We start from the raw sequence: 16,170 nt of genomic DNA, 5'->3' as shown, positions 1-16,170 counted from the left end.
TTTGTATCGTAATCTTTATTGGTTTTTAGCGCTAAATACTTATGTCTTTCAAGTATTTTTGTATACACCCATCCGTATTTTACCGCCGGGCATGCGGAGGTTAAGACTCCAATGAGATGCGCGAAATTTCGAACTGTACAGACCTTTAAACGAGTAAATTTTTGTGCTAGGTACAGTATTTTATTACGCTTATCTAAAGGAAGTGATATTGTCAAACTGATGGAATTGAAAGTGAACCCGAGAAATTTACAACATTGTTGAGGAATTAAGCAGCTTTTATCAAAATTAATAACAAAGCCTAGGCATTCATTCTTCTATATTAAAAATACATTCACTGTACGTTTTTCCAAGGCAAAGAATGTCGTCTAGGTATATGATAGATTGGAAACCGCGATACCTTAATTGACTAACGACTGTTTTCATTATTTTAGTGAATGTCCGTGGGGCAGAAGACAGACCATATGGCATGGCGGTAAATTCATAAGTCAATGTTCGCGAATTAATATCTTCGAATTGAAACCTTAAAAATTTTCGATGTTTTGAAGCTATCGGGACAAGTAAATATGGCCATGAAATCATTTATTGAAATTAATTTACACGCAGTTCTATAGTCTTCCATTTTAAAATGGTACCTAGTAACGAATTTATTTAATGACTTAAGATTAAGAATAAATCTAAAACCGCCATTAGACTTTTTGGCAAGAAATATTTTTGAAATAAACTGATCGGGTTGTGATTTACATTTAACTATGGCTCCCAGTTCTAACCAATTTTTTTATAGCTAGGCTCATATCCTGGTTTTCTTTTATAGAAAAACTATTTTTAGGGATTGTATACTGAACTACTTTTGATGAAAAGGGTATACAGTAGCCGTTACGAATCCATTCAAGTATTAGTAACTTGTGACCAGCAATGGTAATAATGGTGCAATCTATCAGCATGTACCTGTGTTAATGACGCAGTAGGGCACGTCTGTTGCTCGTTGTCGAAATCGGCGGCCGCGTGGATTGTAATGGCGCGGTTGGAGGTGCCGATTGCGGAATACGACGAAATTGGTTCCGGAACTGTAAAGTCTGCCTCCCCCTGGTCACTGACTGCAAGCGAGGGAGGCCTGACCAGTTTCCCTGGTAGCGATTACGAAGCCCTGCCGACTGAATAGGAGCGCTTGACATTGATGACTTCGTGGTTGGGGCTTTTTTAATCTGAAGCCCCTGTCTTTCGATTGCTTTAGAAGCTTTTATTTTCTCAGGTAAGTCCTTCCAAATAAAGTCTCGTCTCGATTTTGATCTTGTATAACAGCGAGAAAGGATTTGTCGAGACCTCGAGTAATAAGTTTTGTTTTTACTGTTTGGACCTTTTCGTCATGAGACAAAAGTAATGTCATCGCCCGGTTCACCGCGGATATACCCAGACCTAGTTGATCTTGTTCGGTTTGAATCTTCTTGTCTCGATTCTTTACAATTCCTGTAACCGCCGCTGTAAGCTCTGGGTTCATAATCGGTGCTTTCAACAGCCTACAGTTATCAGGAATGGTAAATTATTTTAAAAGTTTTTCTTTTGCTTCAAAAGGTAAACCTTTTTTAAGTATAGGGAGCCAACGTTGTGCTAACTTACAATGTATATTGGGGCCATATGCTGGGGTCTCTTCAGAAGCATCACCCAAGGCCTCTAATAGCTCAGAGTCGAGTTCGGGTTCAGGCGGTTCGGAATCTATGTCGAGTGCCGGTGGTACAAGTGGCGGTTACGGCGAATGCTGGGTATGTGAAGTCTGCATAGGCAGCGACGGTTTCGGTGTAGGTGAACGAGGTTCGAGTTCACATAATGGAGTCGTACCATTGCCCTCGGTTCCGTTTTCTATAAGACAAAGGCAAAAAAAATATATATAAATGTTGAAACTATTTATAGGGTAGATGGAAAAAAAAATAACTATTTTTAATGATTTAACATTTTTAACGTTTTATCTTCAAATTTACACCTTCGTGTTGATTCGCAGTCAAACCCCAGACTTATGCTTTTTGAGCGTCTGCTTAACCGTCGTGTTAACTCGCAGTTAACCCCCAGGAAAGCTTACTGACACTGATTTAATAAAAATGTTTTAAAATCTTTCACTTCACTAATAACTTAATAATAATTAAACTTACCTCGATTTGTTTCTGAATCCGACGAAGAATATGTTATCACACGATGATATTTTTTACCCGTTCGCTTAGCTTTCAACTTTTTGATTTTTGCATTATAGTAATTAATTTTTTCTTTAGTACTTCGTTTAGGCATTTTACTATTATTAAATTTAAAGAGTATTCAGGTAACCGTGTTTGCGTTGCCGCGCACGATAAAAGAATGAGAAATTCTAGCGCAGCATACTATGTGGTAGAAAGGGAAAAAGTCAAATTAGTTACTTTTATCCCTAAAACCGTGCGAAGTTGCCAGCACAATAAAAGGACTACAGTATACATATATTTATATCTTCGAATGAAGAGTACTCATATAATCATCATCTAATTTATTAATAATATATCTCACACTATTGAGGTTTCTTATAATGCTTTAATAACTATGATATGTGGAAGTGAACAGAAAAATACATTTAGATAGAAAATTTAAGTAGGAAAAATTATAATTTAACATTTCTATACAATTAGTCAGCTACGAAAAGTATTATTAGAAATAATTTAAATAACTTTCTGCATACAATGTCTTATTGCAACTGTGAAACAATAATAGTATACAACAATTGTATGGAAATTAGTGCATAAATGAAATAATTACAGAAACAGAAATGATATTTCAATATGCACTAGTAAACTCTTTACTACTAAACCAAATATTTGTAGACCATACATACATATGTCTATGAAAATTAATCAATCTTCTGATTGATTAATTTTGAAGCTTTAGTTTTAATTTATACTACGACTATTATAAACTTTATTATTATTATAGTATAGGTATAAAAATAGTCAGCAAAAAATAGTCATAGTAGGTACTACGACTATTTTTTGAAGCATGTTATTATTAAGACATGAATACCAAGTTGAACTGTTAACTATTTGCCCTTTCTTTGGTTTATATTAAAAGCTATTTAGATTAAAAGTCAAACAAATTGTGCAAAGCTACAAAGAACAAAGCTAACTCGGGTAAAATTAAATTTTCATAATGAAGTTGTCAAAAAAGTTTAGGGGCGTAAAATAAGTGTTAATTGTCACATTCTTGCCTTTTCAGGTGATCAAGAATTTAGTTTTTATTCTTGTTTTCTGTATTCTGAAAGCTCGAAGGTAAATAATTTCATTATTTTCGGCATTTTCTTCCGTCCAGGATCAGGGCCGGGTTATTCATCTGGGCCTGCATATTGCTCCCCGTCCCCTGGGCGGTGATACTTACCCCTCGAGGAAATCCCTTGGTGGACTGTGGAAAAGGAGAACCTCTGTTTTCGAAAGGGAGACCCTCAGCGTGGGCCGGCACGACTGGGGAAATATATCTTGGTCATTAAAAGCCGGCATAATTTAGTATCTGCTGCATTTAGTCCGGTATGTGAGAGCCCTGGAGGTCCGATAATCGCCAAGCATTGGCTTGATTTCTTTTGCAAGATATTATCACGCCAAAAGCTGGAATGCTACGAATATAGGATTAACGTATCGGTGTCTTGTAATATAAATACCGCGCATTCAAAAAGTAATGTAACACTGCTTCTAGGTCCTTCAAAAAGTTAATGGTTAGAGACAAGACGGAACACAATGGCAGAATTGGTGATACTGTTCACGTGCATCACACGTGCGTTCTGGCGTCTTGTCTGGCTGACTTAGGGAGTCGGAGATTTGTAACAAATTAGCAATTTATTATATTCTTTATTGCACTAAAATATGTGTATACAATGATTGTACAGTAAAATAAGTACAGGCAAAGGTGGACTTATCTCTAAAAGAGATTTCTTCCAGTCAACCTATGGAGGTGAGTGACGGAGTGTTGTAGCGGGCAAGATAGTGCAGACTAGTATAGAAAATATATAGAAAAATATGAAAATATAAATACATACATAAATAAAAATATAATACATAAACATAAAACAACAAACAAAAATACAGTGCACAAAATACATATACTACGTATATTATTTATATATACTATATAAATACATATACATACACATTTACAGATCGATGTTAATTTAGTATATAAAATAAAACAGATAAGATATGGGGAGAAGTAAGGTTAAGATGAAGGGTTAGCTTGTGAGAAAAAATAATGTTTCAAGCGGCTTCTAAATAACTCAATACTACCACTGTTTTGGATGGATTTCGGCAGGTTATTCCACAGTATCGGAGCTCGTACTGTAAACGATTGCAGTCGAAATTTTGTGTTACTCCTAGGCACATCAAGCATCGAAGTGATGCAAGAACGCCTAGAGCGTATGGGAGTGGGTAGGAGGTTGATCCGGGAGCTAAGGTACGAAGGAGTATGCGGGTTATTGAGTATGTTGAAAAGGACAGAAAGGATGTGCATATCTCGGCGAAATCGGATAGGGAGCCATTTAAGTTGAGAGCGGAGATGAGAAACATGGTCATACTTACGTAGCCCGAAAATGAAACGAATAGCGAGGTTTTGTAGGCGCTCTAACTTATTAAGTTGCTCCTCCGTCACATCTAGAAAGCAGGCATCGGCGTAGTCAATAATTGGGAGAAGAAGTGATTGAGCGAGCATAATTTTGGTATTAAAGGGCAGAAAATATTGGAGACGTTTGAGAGAGTGAAAAGTGTAATGAAAACGCTTACTAATATCGTTGAGGTGAGCAGTCCAAGACATGTTGCAGTCTATGATCAGGCCCAAATTTTTTACTTTGTCATGGTATGCTATTGGAACCCCAGCATACATGACACAGGGTACAGACGACCAGTCTATTTTACATCTTAATCTACTGCTACCAACAATCATGGCCTGAAATTTGTCGGGGTTAACCAATACACCAAAGGATTTAGCCCAGGACTGAACAGCCGAAAGATCTTCATTAAGGCAGTTAACAGTGTCAGACAGCTCACTCAACTCAAAATGACGATACAATTGTAAATCATCTGCATACAGATGATAGGGAGAAGAAATAACACGCGATATATTATAAATAAAAATAGAGAAGAGCAGAGGTGAGAGAACGCCACCTTGAGGAACACCGGCAGTTAGGTTTGTCCAATCAGAGGATGAATCCTTTGTTTTTACACATTGCCGGCGCCCGAAGAGATAGGAGTGGAACCAATCAATGGTAGTTGAAGAGATGTTAACTGCTCGGAGGGCACCGAGAAGAATGTCAAAATCAACACAGTTGAAGGCACTGCTGAAGTCCAACAAGGCAATTACAGTAAGCTTGGTATTATCCATAGCATACCGTATGTCCTCAGTTATATTCAGCAGTGCTCCAACAGTGCTGTGGGAAGGTCGAAAGCCGGATTGGTAAGGACACAAGAGGTTGTTGATGGTGAAATAGGAATAGAGTTGCTTGTGAACCACAGACTCTAGGACTTTAGAAAGGATAGGCAGTATAGATATGGGTCGGAATTGCGAAGGGGAGGAGGGATTAGGTTTTTGGTAACGGAATGACATAGGCATTCTTCCAAAGTGATGGAAAGACATTGCACGATATTGAGAAATTAATAATGTGTGTAATCACAGGTGCAATATCCTCCAGCACAGGAAGAATCATGTCAAGGCTGAGATTGTCACTGCCAATGGCTTTCGTGGATATAGACCTGACATTCCTCTTTACGGTATCCTCCGAAACTGGTTCAAAAGTGAAAGGGGATAAGTCTGGTGGGACAAGACGAGACAAATATGATAGGGTAGCTGTTTTAGTGTTATTACCTAATGTTATAGGCGGAGTGGTAAAGTGATGATTTAAAGCATTGAGATCCACGACAGTTTGACAACTATCGGTGGTTTTGCCCACACCGTAAGAATCCCCAAACTTGCGCTTGAGAAAGATTCTGAAGCGTTAAGTGAATATAGCGGCGTTTAGCATCCCTACACATTCTGTTGCAGATGTTACGAAGTTTTTTGTATGCGTCAAGGTTTTCCTGCGATGGATTTTTTTTTTGTGATGGGCTTTTGCTCTATCGCGTTTAGCCATGGTTCTTCTGATCACCGGCGTTAACCAGGGAGCAGGCGCGTGTTTCATTCGCACTGGGCGAACAGGTGCATGGACATCATATAAACGTATCAGTTCAGCAGTCAGTGATTCAACCATGTCATCAATATTATTAGTTGACAATAGATTTACACTGATATGTAGACGACGTTACCGTAAAAAAACTAGACGAAGTTGAACAAGCTTGTGTTTGAAATCGAGCCCTTGTTAGACATTTCAACAGATCAGTCGCTCTTCTTTTTTTTCTGTAACATCTATGTTTACCAAATTCATTCATTTCAGCCGTGATACGTCCACTGCTGAACATAGGCCTCCCCCAATGACCGGTCTTGTGCAGCCCGCAACCAGCGTCTTCCCGCGACCTTCACCAGGTTGTCGGACCACCTCGTGGGGGGGCTACCTACCATCTCGCAGAGAAACTCCAAACATAGCCCTCTCCACAGCCCTTTGGGTGACTTTGAGCCTTCTTATTGATTATTATGATTCTTATTGATTATTCTTATCCCATTGTAAAGGACCACGTTTCAGAGCCGTGAGTACCGTTCGACCAGCAAACAGTGTAGACGTGTGTTACATTTTTATTTAAATTTTTAATTTTCCGATATTCAATAGTAACTCATAAGCCCAGTGAATAAATCTCAATTTTAATTAAAAGTGCCTTTCGACTAAAGACTGTTTAATCCTGAGTTTTGTGCTCTTAAACAAAAGCATCGCAAGCGCAGCACCCCGCACACCTCGGGTAAAAGAGAGCGTTGCATTTTTCATCTCACCTAATTAGCCAAGTGTGAGTTCCTATTCGGCTTATCTACTGTACCGATGATGCATACAGACAAAGGAGCGAGTACGTCACGAATATCGTCATGTCTACTAACTGGAGGTGGCTCCCAACCAGACTTAGCGAAACTCAATGTTGATGCATTCGATCCTAATAATATCACACAGCGTAAGCGTAAACAACCGGATTGCGAATGTAAATATGAGATGCACGAGCTACGCAAGGAAATGTCAAGTATTAGTGCACTTTTGCAAAAATTTATTGACTGTCATGAACAAAATATATCAGATATAAAAAGTCAAATTGAAGAAATTAAAACTTCAACTACTAATATATCATTTGAACAAAATCAGATTAACCATAAACTTTCGGAACTTGAAAGTAAGATACTTAGTAATGAAGCAACTATGAAAGCTCAAGAATCCGAAATTTCTCATCTTAAAAATATGACGTCAATAACGGCTTCCTCTTCAGCGAATTTATATAATAATGAAAAAATTATTCGAGAATTACAAGAACGCAATTTGAGAGAAAAAAATATCATTTTAGTAGGTTTACCGGAACAGACTTCTGGTGACTGGAGTAAACGACAGTCCTTGGACGAATCAGCCGTCAACAATCTTCTTACAAATATAAATAGTGATTATCCAAAATTGATTACTAAAATTTTTCGTATTGGAAAATATATTCCAAATAAAAATCGGAGATTGAAGGTTTGTTTTAACAGTCGTGATACAGCTATAGAAATCTTGAAGAATAAAAATAAAATACCTAACAAAGAAATTAAAGTATTCTCCGATCAAACACCCGCTCAACAAAAATTTTTGAGTGAATTAACAGAAGAACTCGAGCGTCGAAAACAGAAAGGTGAAGAAAATCTAATTATAAAATATTACAAAGGTATGCCTAAAATAATTTCTACATCAAAAAACCCACAGTAACTCAAATCTCATCCATATTTAAGGGATCTATTGAAAATGTCACATATCAAATACCTAACAATTATCGAAGCCTACACACAGATAAATCAAGATTAAATCTATTTTACGTAAATATTAGAAGCTTATGCAAACCTGGTAAAATGGATGAGTTAAGATGTATAATTCAGTCTATACCCTCTAAGGTACACATCATTCTACTTACGGAGACATGGATTAAATCCGAGGAACAAGCCATACTATTAAAACTTCCCAATTACACGCACTATTACAACTATAGATCTGACAAAATTGGGGGTGGTGTATCAGCCTATGTACACAATGACTTAAATCATAGACAAACGGAATCATCATACATAAACGGCAATAATTATTTGTGGATTTTACTTGAAAAATACTCTCTGGAAATAGGAGTTATTTACAATCCTGGTGACACAAATTTTAACTCCTTTTTGGATGATTATTATTTTCAATTACAACAACGAAAAAGAGCAATAGTAATTGGTGATTTCAATATTGACCTTCTTAATATAAACAGAAAAGCTAAATCGTACAAAAAACTTTTACAAGAGTGTGACCATCAAATACTTAATGATATAGATGAACGTTTCTGTACTAGGGAAACGGCAAACACAAAATCGATAATAGACCATGTATCAACAAATCTTAGAACAAATAATTTTCATATGGCTTTACTGGATTCAGATATATCAGATCATAAGCAAATCTATCTTGAAATAAAAAAATACAATCCACCACCCAAAAAACGTATTAATTATGAAGCTGTAGACTACGATAAATTGGAAAATTCTCTAAAAAAAGACATAAATATCCCCACTGAAAGTTTTAGTATATTTTACCAACTAGTAACTTCACATGTCATCGCAAGCAAGATAACTAAAACTAAAACTCTTAACCTCCCAAAGGAAGATTGGATAAATAATGAAATTATGCATGATATATACAATAAAAATGAACTATGGATGAAACTCAAAAACAACACAAAAGATGATGCTTTAAAAACTAATTTTATAATGGCAAGAGATAAAACCGCAAGCAATATAAAAGCAGCTAAGGAAATGTATTACAGTAAGGAATTTGAAAAGTGTCAAAGGAAGCCTAAAAAAATGTGGACATTAATTAACGACTTAGCAAGTAATAAAACAAAAGAACAAAGTTCTGCTCCCCCAAAACTTATAGTTAACACAGTAAGTATAACAGATCCAACAGAAGTTTGTGACACATTTAATGACTTTTTTTCTACTATAGGGTCAACTCTTGCGAATGATATTCCTCTAAAACTACAAAACAATAAAACACAGACTTTACCTCGTATAAACCATACTAATAAACTATCTTTTTTAGAACCTTGTAGTGTAGATGAAATCAACAAAATTATACAAAATCTCGATTCAAATTCTAGCGTTGGTATTGATGAAATTAACACGAAAACTATTAAACGAATTAAGAACTTAATTATTTCTAGTTTAAATTCATGCTTTAACATATTACTGTTGGAGGGTAACTTTCCCGATATTCTTAAAATCGCTAAAGTTAGCCCAATTTATAAGTCAGGTATAAAGACTGACCCAAGTAATTATCGTCCAATCTCGGTATTGCCAGTGATGTCCAAGATCCTTGAAAAAATTTTATATACAAGGTTATTAAATTATTTAGATTCAATTGATTTTTTGTACAATAAACAATACGGATTTAGACCCAGATCGAATACACTTTCGGCCACAATTGACTTAACGACTAAAATAAGATGTAGTATAGATAACAAAAATATAGTTCTTGGAATATTTATCGACCTAAAAAAAGCCTTTGACACCGTTAGTCATTCAATTCTCTTAGAAAAACTCGAATGTATTGGTGTCACTGGCAATGCCTTGAATATGTTTCGATCTTACCTCACTAATCGACATCAAATTGTTAAAATTAATAAGTACCAAAGTAAACCTGCAATTATTAACTATGGAGTGCCCCAAGGCTCAATTTTAGGACCTTTGCTCTTTTTAATATACATTAATAATATTCATCAATTGGACTTGCATGGTGAACTCACTCTTTATGCTGATGACACATGCTTGTTTTATTTCGGATCCTCAATTAATGATATTATACGTCAAGCGCAAGCAGATCTCAATAATCTTTATATGTGGTTCCAATCAAATCTGCTCACTATTAATATTAATAAAACATGCTATATGATCTTCAAAGCGAAAAATAAAAAAATACAGCTTCATACACCTCTTACAATAAATAATATACCTTTGCAAGAGAAAAAGCAAGAAAAATATCTAGGATTAAGACTTGATACATATTTAACATGGAATACACATATAGAACATATTACAAACAAACTCTCTAGCCTAATCGGTTCATTGAGATCAACGGTTCGATGTTTACCTCGTCGAGTTCGCTTAATGATTTATAATAATTTAGTGAAACCACATCTTTTGTATCTCATCGAAATATGGGGTGTGGCATCAAAAAGCAATATAGCCCAGCTTCAAATTGCTCAAAATAAAATAATTAAATTACTTTTTCATTACCCTTATTTAACACCTTCAGATAAAGTTTATAAAGAAACCAAATTAATGAATATTAAGCAATTATACAACTACACTACTTGTGTTCTTATACGTAAAATCTTAGACAAAAAAATACACACAGAAATATCTTTCGAAAGCAAAGGTCAATTACACAAATATGCAACTAGACGTGCTAGCCATCTAATACTGCCTAAAACTAGAACTAAGAGTGGAAAAAAGATGATTATTTTTGAGGGAGCAAAACTTTATAACAATTTACCTAAACAAGTAAAAACTCTAACAAATTTTTCTATTTTTAAATCTCGACTTTATAACCATATTCTGTATAACGATTCTCTGTTAAAATAATTAATTGAAACTGTTATCTCATCTGTTTTGCTGATCCGAACGAATTGTTATATTTATAAGTTAGAAATAAGTTCTCATGTAAATGACGTTGTCGTAATGAGAATAAAGTTCTTTAAACTGAAGTAATCACTGGCAACACACACCAAAGACAAAGTCAAAGACTGGTCAAAGACTTTCGTCTTGAGACACTGCGGTATATGGGACGAGAAGATTTTTCGTAGCTTCCCGAACACTGCCCAGCCGAGTTGGATTCGACAGTTGACCTCTTTTTCGAAGTTGGACTTACCTAATTGGATTGTTTGTCCCAGGTATTGTAGTCGTCGACACTTCGACATCGAGTGTAGATTCATCGATTTTTATAGGAGTGGGCACAACATGGATGTTCGATATAATCTTCGTCTTATCCATGTTCATTTTAAGACCCACTCGTTCGGAAGCTTTACCGAGGTCATCGAGCATTGTGGTTAAGTCTTCCATGGTTTCAGCCATGACTACTATGTCAGCAAACCGAAGGTGAGTGGTGTACTCGCCGTTAATATTGATGCCAAATCCCTTCCAGTCCAGAAGCTTGAAAACATCTTCCAAAGCAGCGGTGAACAGTTTCGGAAAAATAACGTATTCCTGTATCCTGCAGTATTCCTGCACTCCTCGCTGCAGCTGGATAGGTTTCGAGTTAATCGGACTGACATAGTGGCGTTTTCGTACAAACATTTCAGCACTTCGATGTTTTAATAGTCAATTTGGCACCTCTGAAAAGAATGTAGCACAGCTCAAGTCTCGAAAAAGCTTTCTCATAGTCCACAAACGCTAAGCATAATGGCATGTTATACTCTTCGGTCTTCTGTATAACTTGCCGCAGCGTATGTATGTGGTCTATGGTGCTGAAGCCTTTACGGAAACCGGCTTGTTCGGGATGCTGGAATTCGTTAAGTCTACGTGCGAGACGATTCGTAATGACTCTCGAAAACAACTTATAAACGTGGCTCAGAAGTGAGATGGGTCTGTAATTCTTCATATCATATCATATTATATCGCGTCTGTCCGCAATCAGCTTAAGAGTAAGGTCCGAGAGCTTTTTGGTTCTGGTTGTACGACGGGTCTTAAAACACTTAGATCCGACCGTATGGACAGTTTCCACGAATTTGTTATTGAGTGCATCCACGTCGACGCAGTTTTCCAGGCATTCGAAGCGATTGTGGAATTCCAACTGAAAACTATCGAGGTTTTGGATGTAGGTGGGTGCAGGACGGAGCGTTGACTTTATCAGTCGGAACCTCTCGAGCTTGATATTAAGATTTAATGTGCCTCTTACCATCCGGTGATCACTTCCAGTTTTGACGGCGTTGATCACAGAAATATCATTGAATATCTACTTCCTCGTCGACATGATGAAGTCAATCTCATTTTTGGTTACACCATCATTCAAATTAAAATCGCATGTCATGTCTGAAAATGGTCCAGTCGAAATACTTAGAGGTACTTTTTGGAAAACAGTACCTCTAAGTATTTCAACTTGCTTGTTTACAAGAAAAACGTCCATTGACAACTAGGAATAATTTCTGCCAATTTCCTTACATCCAGTTTATTCACCTCTTTGTATACCAATTAATACAATTGTCACGAGCAACGAAATCGTCGTAATGCTTCTCGTAGATCAGCTAATGAAGAAACTTTTACTGTTGTTTACTTAAATTCTGTACTTTTTTTATTTTGACCAAAAATATAAGCAATAAAAACAATACATATGTTAGGCTGGACTAATCCTCTGTATTTAGCTTCATACTCTCTTCAATCATATACTATATGCGAAGAAAAACAAGACTGCAGGATATCTTAGATAGTTTTTTTGACGCACAACATCGAGCTCTAACTTTAGTTAGGAGTTTACAGAATACATAATCTGCAGTGTCAAATATGTCTATTTTTTTCATCATCGTAGGAAATATAACAGAAAAAGACAAAACCCATATTACTTCAAAAGTTACATGTTACCAAAAAGATAGAGGGAGTAAATGGTCAAATTTTTATATACAATTATTTTTTAATTCAATCTAAGTGATCTTATCGTTTTGTATCTTATGTATCAGGGCAAGGATCATTACACCATCCCTAATGCATTAATATATAGTTTTTGTACAATACTAATGTTTATGGGTGAAATTTACCATTAAACTTGATCTGGCTCATTTGCTTGTTCACCAACTTAAAGAAATGTCTTAAAAGGTCCTACTACAAATTAGCACGCTTTGAGCATCTATCTGCTACTAGTCGAACTTATTCATTTGCTAATAGTGACCTTATTAATATTATGTATGAGTTCTTCTTCTCTTAATAAACACAGCGTAAGTATTCCAATGTAAGTAATTGTTATTCTGAATAAATTTAAATCTTGAACTTTGATCTAAACTATATAAACATAACGTTCACTTATAACATTGTGCGAGTTAAGTCTAATTTTTTTGTTCAACAGTGCTATACCAGCTCAGTCGTATAACTTTAATAATGGACTCTGTTATACAAAATATTGTGGAGTATTACAATTTTTACTTCCATGAGCAAACTAGTGAGTTTCAATATCTTATTTTATAATGCCGCATATTGTGTAAAGGAGTTGTAATAAACCAATGGTGGTGATTGACTTTGTTAGAAAATTAAATACACTTTTTGTTACCGAACTTTTTGTTTAGACTCGGTCTGAAAAAGTATGCAATACAGAAAAGTTTTTATATAATTTAGTATAATGTTAGTCGAATGTTGTGAAGTTTTATTTTAAGTAAAAAGTGAGCCCCAAATTTATATAACTTAATCAGAGAGATAAAAGAAAATACCATAATTATAGAAAAAAATCCGTTGTTATTCAAAAAGAGCCATACAATATTACCTTACTGTTTACTCTGACCTGGACTGCTAACCGAAAACCTAGTAACTCCGTTTAACTTTCATCTGCTCATGTCGTAATTCTTAAGCTCCTTGGGAATCTTTAAAATAAATTCATCATCCACGTTCTTAATATAGTTGTGCCATTCATTAGACCGTAGATTCAGTTAAAACTAGATACATTAATTGGCACATTGCTCAAATTTTAAATTGAAACTTGAACTGTAATTTATGTTTTTTTTATTTTCAGGTCCAATAACGCGAGATTGGTTTCTAGTCGGGAAACCTTTTCAATTATTAAGTATTTTGGCTTTCTACTTTTTCTTTTGCACACGCCTTGGTCCTCGTTTTATGAAGGATCGGAATCCGTACGATGTGACAAATTTTATGAAAGTTTATAATGTAGCTCAAATACTCTTAAGTCTATATATAGTATACGAGGTAATAATAGTCGTAATTTTTGTTTATTATTTTTAGTTTATATGTGTGTTTGTGTGAAGGGTAGCTTTGGTCATATTTAGGGCAAAATTGATGCCACTATCTAAATATGTACTGTCTGTGACTTAAGGAACTGGATTTATGTAGGATTTTGTTGCCCATAACACACCCAGGAGTGTGCCTTTCTAACAATCTACGTAAAGATTATTATTATTAGCAAACATTTTATTATATTTTAATTTTTTTCTTTTTTCAGGCTACCACGTTTTTTCTGTTATATAATTTCAATGTTAATTGCCAAGGATTAGACCCGGATAAAGATATAGCGCGATGGGTGAGAATTTTTTAATTGTTCAAAGAAATTACATTATTTAACTGTAAAGCCCGATACACGACACGATTTTTATGAGTTGAAGATGGTAATAGGTCTTCCTAAGTGCGATTTTTATTAAACAAAAATTAAATAACAGTGGAAAGAGATATTATAATATTGTATATATTTTTATCATGATGGTGGGACCCAGAGGGGCTTGCACAACTTATTATTATGGACTATTAATAAAAAAAAAACTTTAGTTTTATTAACATTATGTATCATTTTTGCGTTATTCGATAATGGAAACAAATCAGGGACCTAAAAATTACGTCATTTATTAAGAGCCAAATCACGAAGAGGAAACGTAGTTAGGAAACTTACATATTGGACCTGATTTCAATGAAATTTTGTCACACATAAATCCGGCTTGTAGTGACGAAATTGAGTAAAATCTAAACCTTCACCTTAAAGGGAGAGGAATCCTTAGTCCAACTATGGTATAATAATGGTCTGTTACTTTAAATTATTATGAGCTTATTCAGAACGTCATTTGTTTTAATACTATGACTGCTGCGATAGATGAGCCAAATATAGATATAATTTTTGAAATTATTCGAAAACCTTTATTTTCTTCTGATTTGTTGATGATTTCTTCAACTTTATGGCATTTTTGTATCAGGGCTTAAATGATGTTTTTTGTTTTTCAGGTGGCTCGTGGAGTATGGACTTACTTTATGGCAAAAGTATCAGAATTATTGGATACTGTACTATTTGTGTTGAGAAAATCAAATAGACAGATAACGTCTCTCCATTTACACCATCACATCTTGATGACAATAGCAGCTTGGTTCGGAGCCACGTATCAGCCAGGTATATTTTATTAGTTTATTTAAAGTTTATTTAACTTTATAATTTGAGGGCGACTAGTATAGCTCATTCTTCCTGACTGTACTAGCCGTCTTCGCGTTAGGACTCCACTTCAACTTACCAACAGGTGGAGTGGGGTCATGTCTACTCGGAAATATAAAAAAACTTATTGTTTGTCATATATATCCCAATAAAAAGAAATTGATTGAATAGTTTTGTGTCATATTACAGGTGGTCAAGCAATTTTGATAGGCTATCTTAACGCTTTTGTACATACGATCATGTACACGTACTATTTAATTTCTGGATTTGGTGACAAGTACAAAAAGCATCTGTGGTGGAAAAGGCATGTGACGGAGCTGCAGTTGGTGAGTCAATTAAAGAGACTTCTTAGAAAAACATTGTATTTACTTTTATAGCATATCATAATAATTAATATGTCCGAAAGTTAATACAAATATTATCTATATATCAGGATCATACCTGCGACAGTGCAAGTCCAATGGAAAATTATCCATAATAAATTATACATGTAAAAAAATATGACTCATAAAGTTCAGAGCATTTGATATTTTACGTAATAAAATCACTCAATATACACACAATCAATCAATATATGGGTGACATTTCGTAACGTGCTATATATTGCTATACTTATATAGCAACCATTTCACATTTATTGTCAGTGCTGTTATGCGAAATTCTACCACGATACGCCCACGCGGCTAAAATAATTGATTTAATTTGATTAAACAGATAAATAGTCCATTAAAAAATTCAAACGAAAACATATATTCGGAATAATGACCTAAGCTGATCACAACAATGAGCTCTATTTTACAATTTTATCCAAAATCTGAGCTGAGATGGCCCGGTGGTTAGAATGCGTGCATCTTCATGTGCTTAATTTGTGATTATAATAA

At 35.1% G+C, this 16,170-nt stretch overlaps 1 protein-coding gene across 1 annotated transcript; it reads left to right on the top strand.

The window, feature by feature from the left end:
• Positions 1-13,210: 13,210 nt before the first annotated feature.
• On the top strand, positions 13,211-15,666 carry LOC124530487 (elongation of very long chain fatty acids protein AAEL008004-like). Its single transcript, XM_047104671.1, has 5 exons — positions 13,211-13,312; positions 13,877-14,067; positions 14,321-14,398; positions 15,088-15,250; positions 15,479-15,666. The coding sequence occupies exons 1-5, from the start codon at positions 13,252-13,254 to the stop codon at positions 15,664-15,666; spliced, it is 681 nt and encodes a 226-aa protein (XP_046960627.1). The 5' UTR covers positions 13,211-13,251.
• The last annotated feature ends 504 nt before the right edge of the window (positions 15,667-16,170 follow it).

This window comes from Vanessa cardui, chromosome 6 (assembly GCF_905220365.1).
Source record: "Vanessa cardui chromosome 6, ilVanCard2.1, whole genome shotgun sequence".
Taxonomy (NCBI): Eukaryota; Metazoa; Arthropoda; class Insecta; order Lepidoptera; family Nymphalidae; genus Vanessa; species Vanessa cardui.
The sequence above is the reverse complement of the archived record's forward strand: the minus strand, read 5'-3'. Positions and strand labels throughout refer to the sequence as shown.